At 38.2% G+C, this 15,595-nt stretch overlaps 2 protein-coding genes across 3 annotated transcripts in view; one reads left to right on the top strand and one right to left on the bottom strand.

Annotated features, from left to right (window-relative positions):
* LOC149545051 (RNA helicase, ATP-dependent, SK12/DOB1 protein) overlaps window positions 1-15,595 on the bottom strand; it is a 343,786-nt gene that overhangs the window by 55,732 nt on the left and 272,459 nt on the right. The gene's annotated exons all lie outside the window — the stretch shown is intronic.
* On the top strand, window positions 8,253-9,962 carry LOC149545054 (uncharacterized). Its single transcript, XM_089796555.1, has 4 exons — window positions 8,253-8,694; window positions 8,803-8,955; window positions 9,041-9,441; window positions 9,546-9,962. Exons 1-4 carry the CDS (start codon window positions 8,481-8,483, stop codon window positions 9,960-9,962), a joined length of 1,185 nt encoding a protein of 394 aa, XP_089652681.1. The 5' UTR covers window positions 8,253-8,480.

Below are 15,595 nucleotides of genomic sequence, written 5' to 3'. Positions count from 1 at the left end.
CGAAACCACAAAGTACAATGCCAATATCGAAATGTAATGTAATGAACAATAACAGTACCAATAACAATATTCAGAATATGGAAACTCTCAGATTTGATACTTTCAGAATATAAGGACTGTGGTGTCTAATACATATGCATATGAATATAGATTGATAACAACATATAAACCTTCATATTCAATCCTATCAATGCATGCAAATCTGATTACAACTGATTATAATGGACTGAGCTGTGCATCTACATTAATGACTGATTTAACAATATCAGATTTAGGGGACTGTCACAACTATGCACTTCTAATACATCAAACCCTTGACAATGCAATGCTATGACATGACAATAACCCAGTTCAGATTATATGATAGATGACTGGTTTACAACGGCAACTAATAACTGGAGATAACCAACAATGCAATGACAGTGCTGACTGTTCAACTATTTGTATGCAACACCTTTGACAATCAAAAACCTCAATATGTGCACCTGGTATTGTTGCTGGAGATGTCTGATGTAAACTGCTGCCAAAGACACTAAATCCTCCACAAACTGCCCCCAAACGAACCCCCAAATTGCTGCTGCTGATTCTACTGGCAAGGCCGTACCCAGGCCAGCATGTACGGCCCCTATATAAAAATAATGCTAGGGTTTTGGGACCCCCAAATGCAAGGAATATGGGTGCCTAGGGTTAGGTAGTAACCCTACCAAACCATAAAAAATAACTCCAAGGGGTTGAGAAGATATGAGCAATTATGTGGTTCCAAACCCTGATTTGACAATTCTGAAATGCACAAATTTTGTCTTCAAACCCCTGCCAAACGCTTCACCAATGCTAGGGTAAATCTGAAACCCTTATTCCAACCAAAATAAACCCTTCAAACAATTTCTCAATGAAGTTCCAATGAGATGGCTGAATACCAACTCCAATTATGCAACCCTTTAGTAGATATTTCACTACCTCAGTTATGCCAATCTAGGGGAGTGATTCGTTCCCAAAGATCGAATAGTATTTGCAGACCCAAGAGACTACAAATTGCTCCACAATGGAAGAAGTAGAAGAAATCTCAAATCCAAGCATGTGCAAATGAGAGGCCCAGCCCTCTATTTATTCACTTTTTCTAAGAAGTTGCTAGAACTTCTAGAAACCTCCTTTATAAAACCTCATTATGATGCACTTTTTATAATAAAGTAATTTTATAAAATAAAAAGTGCAACTCAACTTAAAATTATAACATGTAGGCCCCGATAACACATAATAATGAAATATAACCTCTTAACACTTCTTCAAGAGCAAAATATGACCATCTGATCTGCAGAATTGACTCTCTCTTCACACCATTTGCCTACGAGAGTCGAGGATAGGCAAATCCGGCACGCTACACGAGGTCAGCCAAAAATGGGGACATTACAAGTTCTTTGCCTAGACATCTTAGTAACCTCTTGAAAGTATTAGAATCACATTTCACATCATTTCAAGCTATCATTATCAATCTGAAAATAAAGTACACTGAGTTAAAGGTTTCATGCAAAGTGTTTGATAAAACGTCAAACATCCAAAAAGTGAAGTGATCTAATGTTTGTTGAGTTAGAATCGGTTGCGTTCTTTACAGTGGTATCGGAGCGGTTTCTACCATCTTTTGTGCTAGGGAAAAAAATTATTTTGGTCCTGCCATTGTTATTTGAGTGACCAACACTCTTGCACTTATTTCAGTTATGGACAAATACATGAAATCTAATAAATACGGAAACCAATTGAATAGCAGAGGTAATCTTAGGAAGCAAACAAATGCTCTAATGGAAAGTATGGAAAGGCTTAGACAAAATCAGAAAATGACACATGCAAGACTTCCGAATCCGGTAACAATTGACAAGGCAACTAAGGATATGGTTTCCATTATTAAAAAGTCTCCTTCACCGAGAATTTAATGTCCCCAATTTTAATAAAATACTTTAAATAATTAACGTTCTCAAATTTTAAATAATATTGTTTGAACCTTTAATAATTTAATAAAGAGGCCCAATTTTTATTAATTATCTATAGGTGTTTGTCATGTCGGCATTCTTTTGTAAACCCTCAAGAGTTTTCTCTGAAGGGGTATTTATGTGTAGCATGTAGGAAGTTGTTAGTATGCGATTTAGATTATTTTTATTGTAGTATTGTTTGCCATTTCGAAAGTGCAAGAGCTTCCCTACTTGACTATTACTTTACTTAGACCTGACAAATCTGAGTACCATCATTGTTTGCAACTATATTCTCTCTATGACGAATTTTGACTGGCCCATGTATTTGTTTTATGGTGTACTTCCATGTGCTGGCAATTAGATGTCTTCTCTGATTTGTTCATGAAGGATATTAAAACTCCATATTGATCTGCTCCCTACGACACAAACACCCTACTTGAACCACCTCCACTTCAAACAAGAATGAGGCAACTTCCTGGTGGGAACCAAACAACTTCCACTCCATACACCTATCCTCTCTTCTAGACCGTATGCCAACCGCTTCTCCTATCCTCCTCTCCAACCCATACGCCAACCTCTTCTCCAATTTGTATGTCTACCATCCTCACCTCCACTATACGACATCTTTTAGGTCCGTACAAACTTAGTGACCCCTCCTACCGGGTTGGGAACAGTACAAAGAACACAGGAATATAAACTAGAGTTTTTCATAGGTGAGACATCCAGAAGTCTTCACAATTATTTCTCAACAGCTGGTGATAATAGTAAACATGATTCTATGCTTAGTGGGAAAGCCACTACTCCATCTTACATACATGATGTTCGAGAAAGTTTCAGAAAGTTTGTTGCCTGCACTACTCCCTCTTTGTTTCCTCCCCTTCCCTTGCTTGAGCTATGTGAAAAGTCAAGGAAACTGATGTAACAATCGATTTGCAGCAGGACTCACGTTCAACGTATTCGAGACGGTGTCCTTGGGAACCAGTTCACATACGACTTCTCTCCCTACAAAAGTTTCAAATCTTGCCTGGAACAAAATGTGGACATTTGGCATTAATTCATGCTCCCCTTCAAACCGCTCGGTCACTCTGTTCTCATTAGTTCTCACAAACTCAGGGATAAGTATTCCCATTTATTCTATTCTTTGTATGGCATTGTTTGCGTCGATCTTCCCAGATTTAGAATCGACAATGGCGCCAAATGTTCACCATGTACGGTAAACAAGATTAATGCATGTCATGGTAACAGAATGTAAAACATAACACAGAAGTGTACACAATGCTTTAGGAACAAGATGAGTATTCCATTAATGCTCAATGCTTTAGTTACATCAATGACAATACAAGATAGCAAAGATTCATACTAAATACTATAGAATCATAGATACAACAATCCACCAATAATTATGCATATCTCCAAATGGAGAATGTGCATATAGAACCCAAAGGGACACGACTCAAGTGTCGCGTTGTAATTGAACACCCTTCACTAAATACCACTAACTAATGGTTTATTATTCCCGATGGCAATTTACACTTTTGCCGATAACAAGATTTTAACTCATATGGGTGCAAAGATCAACACTTGAGCCTTGCTCTTTGATCTTCATTATATTGGAAACTACAATTGGAACAATTGTTATGTTATCATTGATGACAAACCTTATTGGTAAGACAATTTGATATCTGATTTGAGTGTCATATCTAGATGATTGATGACGAGAATTTGAAAAGTTGTTCATAACAAAAGCACCTAGAGGAAAGGTTGAGTTATGAGAAGAAACTACAATGGACACTTGATTAGTAAGTCTTTGACAAGATAAAGTGATTGTTTAAACTTTAAATCATGTTACAAGTGAAGAAGACAGTTGTACTAAAGCCTCGTAGAAGAGATCAAAGCTTGACCAAATGCCTAGGCTTGACCAAGCAACAAAGCAAAAGATTAAGGAACTTGAAGTTTGTGCCAAGTGATGCTAATGTCACCTGACTGCTAGTACAAGCCAAGTAGACATAGTGTTGACCAAGAATCAGTATTGACTAAGTGCCAGTATATGTGCCGAACAAAAAATTAGTAGCGATCGAGTAACCTAGTGATCACCAAGTGTCAAAACACAATATTGGCCGAGGGACAACATTTTGACAGTTTATGAGAAATCATAACTTCCTGCCAATAGAGTTGATTTCTTGGAATATTTAAAGCGTGTTAAAGATAAGGATGGATGACTTAGAACATTTAAATCAAGGGAAACCGTTTTTGCGTGTTCCTATGCAAGAATCCAAAGAGAAGTTTGGAAAAGTTTCTAGAAGAGAAAATTAGAAATGAAATGTTAGAAGGATTCAATGAATCTGACCTAACCCTAAGATCTATGTAATATCCCCTTCCAGATATTTTCCCCAAACCCTTGATATTTAAGTGCAGATTCAAATCCGGAGAGTAAACCAATACTTAATCTAAATTCCAGAAAATTAATCGTTCATAACCAGCAAATAAACATACAAGAAACTCCAAAAAAGAAATGTATTTATTTCCTCCAATTATCAGAAGTACATATTAAAACCAGGAGTTAACTCAAATAACTCAAAATGCGTTGTTGTATTATACATCAGCAATACAATAACGTGCAACAACTCAAGTAATCCAATCTTATAAACAGAAAATGACAGTCAGAGTGGAAATATAAATGAAGCTTGTAAGAAGGCTAGGTTTGCGTCCAACCTTCAAACGCTTCTCCAAGGGTTTACGTCCTAGAAGAAGAAACCAAACATTGTTTCCAATTCCCAAATTAATATTTGCTTGAATATTATAATCTTCATACCCTCACGTGTGGAGCTTGTTGTCCCTTTATAATTTTTTCCAAAGTGATGCACGCTCTTTAAGCAATGTGGGATAAAGCACCTTTTTCGTCCTTTAGTCACTTAAGTGAACATAGTAACTTTTAAAATAAAGTGACAAATTATAATGACTTTAATAGTCACCTAGTCAGGAAAGCATATAATCATCAAGCATTAAAATAACTGACCAAATGAACTTAAATAATCGCATGCAATAGCTTGTTGGAAAGCTCTCGGCAAGACACTTCCAAACCAACACTAAGGTACCGTAAATAATACGCTCTATTTACTTACTAAAAATAGTAAGTATCCGAACAACCTGCCAAATTGCTCCGATGAGTCTAAAATTGGAAATGCCTAGGCCAAACCTCGAACTGAACCCTGCAAAGAACCTTTCCACCCCTAAAACCTAGGTGAAGCAAGCCAGCGCACAGAATTATAATGCCCCAAAAAAAAAGGGACATTACAAAGCCTCGCCTCTCAAAGATTGGTTGCCCTCAAGCAATTCGCTCATATTTGCAGAAACCAAATGCCAGGATCCCATACTAGCCTTGAGAAAGAGATTTTACTCCTTAGTCGATGTAACCCGGCATGCATCATCCCAATGCCAAAATGGCTAAGCAGTATAATAGGAATCGATGTGCCAAATAACTGAGCACCAAGATCCCAAATCTCACCATAAAGGTACACCAATTGCCATGTTCTGTTGCTCTCTGTGCCAAAACCCTCAGTCAACATAAGGGCCTCACTCCAAGAGTGACTCTGCAAGTATCAACTGTCAAGTGAAGATGGGAGCTCAACAATATACCAATATCTACCCCAAGATGATAACAACCCAACTCTTCTCCTAGCTTCCCGATGAAAAGCAATACCTAGGGATGCTCCCCCTAGATCCCAAGTGAGAACTCGCGCACTGTCTGAGATACCTTTGACCAACTCTTGTAATATCTGCACCATTGTACCACTATACCACCTCTACAATATCTGTACCGGTGGTAATGATAGATTCGGCCAATCTAACTCAATCACTATACCACCCATGTGAAAATGAAGTAATCCTGGTCTCTGGATCTCTGATATGTCAGAAGGCTGAAACACACAGATCATAACCCTGTGACTGTGTTACAATACAGCATAAACCACTAGATGTAAGATACTATGAGCACCTAGGTCCCCGATCACCCAATCAACATGATCCAGGGAAAAGGAAAGAGTGGTTGGTGAATCATCAACATCATGAATGCTAACACTATTTCCAATATACTGCTGAGTAAAAAATGTAAACACCTCATGTGGTACGTAGGGTAATGTATGCTCTCCCCACTCAGCTGCAAATAACTCATTGACCCCTAAAGGCCAAACAGAATCAGCGGATATACTACCATCATACACATGCAAACCACTAATAGCTGGAATATACCAACAAGTGAAATCACCAATCAACAAGTAGCCCATGACCATCTCATAAGAGCTAGGTGAAAAAACTCTGGGTAAGCTGAAAAATCCCTCAATGCATGCAAAGGATAAATCTGAACTTCCCACTCCACCATAAGTACTCTCGCTCATGTCAAGGTCTTCATAAAAGGATGGTTCACCATTAGCTAAAAACTCTGAATTATCCCCACTTGTTGTATCACTAACCATGTCCTCCTGTGAAAATGTACAGCTGCTGTCATAAAAATCAGAATTTTTAGACTCATCAACTTGCTGATCCATAGAATTTGTCTTACCATAGAAAGTTTCAAATGGGAAACACGTGATTGAATCACATTGTTTGCCTTCACATCTACCCACTTTATGAATTCCTTCAATGATTTGCATGATTTCTTGTGTTCTTGAACCACTGTCATCTTTTTCATAAGTGGCTGCCCCACTTGTTTGATTTTTAACTTGGTGGATGGAATAATGTGTTAAGCTCAACTGAAGGCATAGCTCATCTATCTCACTCCCCTTGTCCCTTCCAAATTTTATTGCTAGATCTCTGTCCATTAATAGCTGCAAGTACTCAAATTTTATCATTTTCAACATTTCAAAGATAGTATGTAACAGAGGACTTGTGATACAGCAAACATTCTCATGCCTCTCTTCTATCACAATCTTCTGCAAGAGATCCTCAATCAAATTGGAAGAACCATCCAACCTCGTCAACACTTGGACAATCTTGTCCTCTTTGACAAAAAGCATATCCAATAAGTCAAGGAGTGATAATGGTTTTTGGCCATCTCCTTCAAACCATAGTAACGAGAATCGCCTGAATCGGCGATTCCGCGACCCGATTCATCCTGCGCGATTTTTTTTGAATCGTGAATCGATATCGCCGATTTCTGGGCCATGAATCGCCTGAATCGCCGATTCAGGCGATTCATGTAAAAATCGCCAAAATCGGCTATGAATCGCCCGCGGCATGTAAAAAGGGAAGTTGAAATTTTAAAAAAAATCACTTTTTTTTTAACTTTGTTTTTTACCTATTCTCTTTGTTATAACCCTAAAGGGCCTTCTATTTGTGAAGCATGAGTAGAAGAGAGGAAAAGTGAGAGAGAAGAAGAGAAAAGAAAAGCCATAGGTTTCCAACCGGCAAGAAGGAGGAGCACCAAAGAGATCAGCAGGCCATTTGGGGAGCCCATCAATTGCTTTGGGAGCATTAAGGAGCCAATATCAACACTCCTCAACTCATTTGCAAGAGGTAAGTGCTTATTTTTTTTCTTGCATGTTAGTGTATTATGCATTTTTTGTTAAATTTTTAGTGTATTATGCGTTTTTTGTTAAATTTCTATAGTTTTCAAGAATTTTAGTGTAAATCTTGAATGCTCTTTATTTTTACTAAGTTGCAAGCTAGGGTTTGTTGTTTTCTAATTTTAATTAGCTTCAAACTTTGATATTTTACATTAAAAAAATTATTGCAGCAGCCTTTGCTCTCATTTTTCGCAAATTCCAATGGGTAAAAAAGATGAATGTTGGAAATATAATGAAGAGTTTCCTGGAAGAACCAAATATCAAACAAAATGCATGTTTTGTAAAGAAAAAATAACTTCCGGGGGTATTTATAGATTGAAATTCCACATTGCTTCTATACCTGGACATGATGTTACAGTTTGCACTCACCAAACTCCTGAGGCAAAACGCACTTGCTTAATGGCATTAAAAAAATTGAAAAAGACAAAGCAAATAGGAAAATGCAAGTTGAAGGGTTAAGGGGTATTGGCTCCCATGTTCCCGCATCCGCAACCGCATCCACATCTGCATCTGCATCAGCTTCCGCATCCGTAGGTTGTGTTGGAGAGGGTTCTTCTAGGCCTCGTTTTTATCCTAGTTCTTCTACTCGTGCTAGTGCTAGTGCTAGTCGGTCACATACTGAGACAGAGTACCACACCAACCTATTGCAGCCTAGAGTGCGAAAAAACAGAATGGATAGTTACTTTGTGCCCCGCACTACTCCTGGTTCCCAACCCACGCTGGAGGGCATGGGTTTGAACAAGGAGATTCACGATGCTGCCAGAAAGGAGATATGCAAATTTTGGTACTTTTGCAACATTCCATTTATTGCAGCCAGGTAATTGATTCTTTTTTCTTTGTTTTCTTTAAAGCTAAAATTAAAAGTAAAAGTAAAACTTTAATTATATCTACTTGTTTTATAATTTGAGTCTTTGACATCTAAACTTTTATTTGTGACAGGGCTCCTTATTGGCAGAATATGATAGATGCGGTTGCTATTTGTGGTTCGGGGTTTAAAGCCCCAACTGAGGCTGAGTTGAGCAGATACCTCCTGGATGAGATGGTAGAGGACATGAGGGTTGACCTCGAGGAGAACCGAAAGGAATGGATTGCAAAGGGTTGCACCATCATGACTGATGGTTGGACCGATAGGAGGAATAGAACACTCCTCAATTTTCTTGTATCCTGTGGAGGTGATTGATCATTCTACTTTCCTACATACATTGTAAATTTTGATTTGTTGAATGCTAATTCGTTAATGATCCATTTAATATTATAATTCGTTGTTTTGTTACTTGTAGGATATACCATGTTCATAAAATCCATTGATGCTTCCGCACATGTGAAAAATGCCACATATTTATGTGAGGCTATTGAGGAAGTTATAGCAGAGGTGGGAGAACAAAATGTGATCCAGGTGGTGACGGATAATGCAACAAATTATGTTGCAGCAGGTAAACTTTTAACTTTGCAAGTTTTGAAAATAAATTTATTTGAATTTTGAAATTTGAGTTTCTAATTGACTTAAAATTGTTGTAGGTAAACTTTTGATGGAGAGGCACCCCACCATATTTTGGTCCCCTTGTGCGGCACACTGCATTGACCTCATGTTGGAGGAAATTGGCAAACTTGAGTTTGTCAAGTCATGTGTGGAAAGGGCAAAAAATATATGCAAATTCATTTATAATCATGCATTTGTCCTTAGCACAATGAGGAAGTACACAAAAGGCAAGGAGTTAGCTCGCCCAGGTATCATGAGGTTTGCCTCGAATTTCATCACCTTGCAGTCCTTGTTGACATCAAGGGATGGATTGAGGAGCATGTTTGTTGGGCAGGAGTGGATTTGCTCTTCCTATGCTACGACCACTGTAGGGTTAGATGTGGCGGATTGCATATTTGATGAGGATGGTTTTTGGAAACCCGCTAGAGAAATCCTTAAGGTAAATTTATTGCAATTTAACATTTAGTATTTTGCTTTTACTTTAAGTTATATTATTTTATATCTAAGTTTTGACTCAAATTTTTTGTTTTACTTTATATGTAGGTCACTGAGCCCCTTGTAGCTTTGCTACGAACTGCTGATGGGGAGAAGCCCTCTATGAGCTACATTTATGAGGGCATGGATAGGGCCAAGGAGGCCATCAGAGCCCAATATGCAGGAGTGCAGGAGAGGTATGGCCCTATTTGGGACATCATCGATAGGAGATGGCAGAATCAGCTCCATCGACCCATCCACGCAGCAGCTTACTATCTGAATCCGGCATTTCGTTTCCGTCCTGAGTTCAAGACGGATGCGGAGGTTCTCACTGGCTTATACACAGTGATTCAGAGATTGAGTAGCGATGAAAATAGCGCTGCTGCGATTGTTGAGCTAGACCAGTTCAACAATAAGGAGGGGCCACTTTTCTCTAGCAGGATGGCCATAAATGCTCAGACAACACTACAGCCAGGTAAAAATTAAATAATATATTTAATGTTCATGAATCTAGATTCTAAACTTAAAGTTGATTATATAATGGATTAATTTTAGAGTTGTAATTTGTAAATGAGACTAATTGTTTTTGTTTTTTCCTTATTTCAGATAGATGGTGGCAAATGTTTGGGGCCACAACCCAAAACCTTCAAAAAATTGCCATCCGCATTCTGAGTTAGCCGAGCAGTGCTTTTGGATGTGAGCGCAATTGGTCCATGTTCAAGCACATCCACTCGAAGAGGAGAAACAGGTTGACAGTGCAGAGGTTGAATGATCTTGTCTTTGTTCATTACAACCTTCGTCTTAGGATTAGACAGATTTTGGGCGCTGACTCCTCTCCGATCATTCTAGAGGAGATTGATCCAGAATCAGAGTGGATCACAGAGACCGTGGACCTAGTCTTCACTGAGGAAAACCGCACTTGGGTTGACCAGGTGGATGTAGAGGCTGAGGCTATGGCTAGGGCAGAGGAGGCAACTAGAGCACGTTCAGGCATTGGTAGACGCACACACGCACGCACAGACGCAGGCCCTAGCGATGTTATTCATGAGCCCATTGCCCATGCAGGGGGACATGGCTCGGCGGTCCTCTAGGACCTACCTTACACGCCTTTCTCATAGGCAAACTGGATACTCAGAGGTTGAGGTTGAGGCTGCAGCAGAGCTAGAGGATGATGATGAGGATGATGAGGCTTGAGCTAGAGCCTTGTTTTTATATTTTGTTTACACTGTATAGATATTGATAGTGATACTGAATCACTGATAGACATATGTTTCAAACTTTCATGGATCTTCATCTTAGATTTATACATACATTTATGATTTGATGTCTTATAGATCTTCATGATTTCATCTTACTGATTCTATGATTTGAATCATTATGATCATTTGATTTTTATTTACTTCAGCTAGCATACAATTTACATTTTAGTACATAATGATAACATAGTTACGTATGTGATGGATTTTATGTTTCATGTTTATGTATGTTAGATTCTATTTGATGATGTTATAGTGTTTTTAAGTTATATTCAATAAAGGGTGCATGAAATAAGTCTTAAATTGTTAAAATCTTTACATTTAAAGGGTTTTTTCAAATTTTCCGATTCATCGCCGATTCACCGGCGATTCACCCCCGATTCACGATTCGATTCGGCCGTGCCGATTCCAATATGATTCCGATTCACGTTACTATGCTTCAAACACAAATGGGCTGTTCTCCATAGAGTTTTCTGATTTTTCAGCACCTTGGAAAACAATATCCTCTAACTCAACTTGTGCTAGATCATCTGTCCTGCCAACATCGTTATCCATTTGCTCCTTAAAATTTGATATAATTTCCAGCCTAGTATCATCATAAAATTTATCCAAGTTAAATTCCATGTCACCAAATAAGATATTGAAGTTGCCAACGTTGGTGGTTTGGTCAACTCTACTACATGGGCCATTAACCTGCTCATCAAAAAGACTAGTATAAACAGCGCCATAAGATACTTCTGCCTCCCAATTACCTGTTAGTATACTTGTGCCATTATTAGTACCACTGTCAGGTTGATCAATGGCTTCCTTATCTAAATTTTTGTACCTGTCCTCTGGAAGGAGATCTCGAGCCAAATCCAAGCATTTATTTCTTATCAAATCCGTCTTGTTTTGCAGCTCTAGCTAAAAGTCCACTTAATCAATGAAAGGAAATCCTTTTTGAAGCTTTAACGAACATTTTTTATACTCATCATACAGTCTCCTTACTTTAGTTTTAATATTGAACTGGAAAGCTCAGGCTAGCTGGTGTTGCCATTTGACAAAATCCTTCTTGACTTTTCCCATAGCTGATAATAGAATATTAAAATGAAATTATTTTCTCCTACAGTATCCTTTGTTAGTCACACCATCAGCTGTAATAAACTTGACTTGAAACTTTAGGATCGATTAGTAGTTTGACATTGTTGTGTGAAATGATTTCCTTATGCAAATAGCAAGGACGATTTGACAAACAGTTTGCAGGCCTTCCACGTAAGTATGAAAATACTGGTTTTTATCTTTGATGCAATTTGCTATTGAAGCCTTAAAAAAAACACAGGATTTTGTCTTTCTGATTGCTAGCAATTGGGTTTTCTGATGAAAATATGGCCACTAGAAAAGAACATTCAATGTCTTTTGCACAATCACAAAAAATTGCCAAACAGTTATCTTTTAGATCTTATATTCACCCATAGCCTGGCTCCATTTGAGAAATTTCATTCAAAAGAAATGAATATGGTGCATCTAGTTATTCCATGAATCTGCTACCTTGATGCCTTGCCCTGTCAAGATCTTGCAATCCCCAACTATGAAGAGGATCGATGCTTTACAAGTTTCTATCCACCTTCAGACATATTAACTGTTGCTTGGTGCTGAAGAAAAGTTCTCAGTCTCAAAGGTTTTGGTCTACAATTGATGTTCCCTTGCTCTCTAATTCATTCACTCAATCTTTTCATTCAACGGAAAAATCTTGTAAATTTTGTGGTAGAAGACCTCAAGCAATCTCAAATCTGTAGTAGGCTTGGATAGCTCCACCTTTCCCTTCAGCTCACTGAGAACATCTCTAACTGTACATTGTTTCGTAAGTCTTATATTGTCGACAGTAACCACGTCTTCTGTTGAATGATGAAAAATAACCTTCAATGTTTTTAGTCCCTGCAGCTCTGGAAGTGGGATGTCAAGGACTTCATAATTATCAAATATCAGATTTCTGACTATAATGGTCTAACATGTCACATAAGTGATCTATGGCTTTGTACTTGATGGGTTGAGACTTTGGTTGCTGATAGAAATGAAATCTTGGTCGAATTGCTCATAGAAAGACTCTAATGCCTTGTGTGTTTCGAATAGGATATAAGCCAGATGACAGATGGAAAATGTTTGCGTTGAGCAAGTTTCTGATGTCGTCAATATCTGTAAATGATATGCGGTAAATGTATGGTGCAGCTAAGTAAGGCCGAACCTGTAGCTGTATCAGCAATGTCAACAGCCCTTCACGTTCCCAGCCAATAACAATGTTATAGCGAACTCTTGAAAAATTGAGGTGGAACTGTCTTAATTCATGCCCAGTTTGAATGCCTGAATCTCTGCTATGGATTAAACCTGAAATGATGCACACCCCGACCTCCTGGTAATCCTGTGGGCTTTGAAAACGTCAAAAAAGATATTGTTCTTGGGCGTTCATGTGCTGACCAGGTTATGCACGGATTGATTGTTTACCGCATCAAAATGCTTTGGAATTGAAATGCCGACTTGAACAATACAGCCCAGACGCGACTGCTATGTAATACTCATATATTGGACCTTTTTTTTTCTCAACGTTAGCAAACAATATGAAACGTAGCCCTGACCTGGCACTTTCACAGTGAAGTAGTGAGTTTTAGACCCGAGTTTGTTGGAAGATGCTTGAAAACGTTATTCCACAGGTACTGTGCCCTTCCAAACTCCCGACTATCCATTAAAGCAGCTACAAACAACATAAATATCCACCCTTGGTGGGTGGATTCTACCTCACAGCTTCCAAACCGGACTACGAAATCTAGACGAGTGCTCTTTGTGGACTCTACGGCCGTCTGTTGGTCCGCTTTTAACACTATATGGTAAACGGCTTCACGCTCGACGTGTTAACATTTCCAACCCATGTTCAATCACAACCCGACTGGAAACTTGAGCCATGACACTGAGAAGAAAATCGACTCACACATGAATTGTTCTGAACATAACCAGTCGTGGAAGAACATTACCTAACTCGGGATACCTCTTGCCCGCCGGATGTGGTTCTAGAGAGGTTATATGAAACACGTTAATGTCGCCAGCAAGCTGTCTCTCACACCATACGACCACGACTTCAACATTTTCATATCCCTTTCAATATGTAATGACAAAATCCGTCCCAAGAAGGTATTCAATTGGACGATTAAACACAATACAATCTCTAGAAAACACTGTCTCAGCGGTATGAGTTCACTGCGACCTACTATCTCAGGGTGATTTGTAAATGACTACGGCACAGCAGTGTCCAAAAAAATGGCGTTCATGAAGAAATACAAAACTAGTGGCTCTTTCGGATTTCCTTATTAATTATTTCGCCCAATACCACTGTTCATTGAATATATCAAACACGATATATATTTCAAAAAAAAAAAAAAAAAAAAACTGCTCGACTATGCACAGAATTGTTAAAATGGTTTCTCCAGATTTATTTCGATGAGCAATAAATAAAATCTTCAGAAACTTTGCCAAATCTTTCGCCGATGCATCGCACATTTCATTCTTAGATGGCCAAATTCCTATTAGAATATTTCATCTGCAACAAATTGTAACTTGTGAACTATATTTCTTCCACAGTCCTACTTCTAGCTTCCTAGAAATCTCTCCAAACTGTTAAAAATACAACTGTTATTGAACCTCACAGGCTGGCAAGACTTTTGGCTCTGATACCACTATAATATCCCCTTCCAGATATTTTCCCCAAACCCTTGATATTTAAGTGCAGATTCAAATCCAGACAGTAAACCAATGCTTAATCTAAATTCTAGAACATTAATCGTTCATAACCAGCAAATAAACATACGAGAAACTCCAAAAAAGAAATGTATTTATTTCCTCCAATAATCAGAAGTACATATTAAAACCAGGAGTTAAATAACTCAAAATGCGCTGCTGTATTATACATTAGCAATACAATAACGTGCAACAACTCAAGTAATCCAATCTTATAAACAAAAAATGACAATCAAATTGGAAATATAAATGAAGCTTGTAAGAAGGCTAGGTTTGCGTCCAACCTTCAAATGCTTCTCCAAGGGTTCGCATCCTAGAAGAAGAAACCAACAACTGTTTCCAGTTCCCAAATTAATATTTGCTTGAATATTATAATCTCCATATCCTCACGTGTGGAGCTTGTTGTCCCTTTATAACTTTTCCCAAAGTGATGCACGTTCTATAAAGCAATTTGGGATAAAGCACATTTTTCGTCCTTTAGTCACTTAAGTGAACATAGTAACTTTTAAAATAAAGTGACAAATTAAATGACTTTAATAGTCACCTAGTCAAGAAACCATATAATCATCAGGCATTAAAATAATTGACCAAATGAACTTAGATAATCGCATGCAATAGCTCGTTGGAAAGCTCTTGGCGAGACACTTCCAAACCAACACTGAGGTACCGTCAATACTGCGCTCTGTTTACTTACTAAAAATAGTAAGTATTCGGACAACCTACCAAACTGCTCCAATGAGTCTGAAACTGAAAATGCTAAGGCCAAACCTCAAATTGAACCCTGCAAAGAACCTTTCCACCCCTGAAACCTAGGCGAAGCGAGCCAGCGCACAGAATTATAATGTCCTAGAAAAAAGGGACATTAGAATCTATGGTTATCTTTAAGTAGCAAAACATCTGAATTACCTATTTATAGAGGTATAAGGGCTAAACTAATAAGGCTAGACCAATTGTTGATGTTATTTAAGTGGTATTTGGCAAGAGTTTAAAAGGAGACAGGAAAGAGTTTGAGGTGCTTGAGCTCTGATAGAGGTGGAGAATTCATTTCCAATGAATTTAACATTTTCTGCAATGAGAGAAATCAAAAGGCAAATATCAGCA

The sequence above is a fragment of the Cupressus sempervirens genome, chromosome 8, assembly GCF_028749045.1.
Source record: "Cupressus sempervirens isolate cs-2001-9-10 chromosome 8, ASM2874904v1, whole genome shotgun sequence".
Taxonomy (NCBI): Eukaryota; Viridiplantae; Streptophyta; class Pinopsida; order Cupressales; family Cupressaceae; genus Cupressus; species Cupressus sempervirens.
Note: the sequence above shows the minus strand (reverse complement) of the source record. Positions and strands in the feature narration are given on the sequence as shown.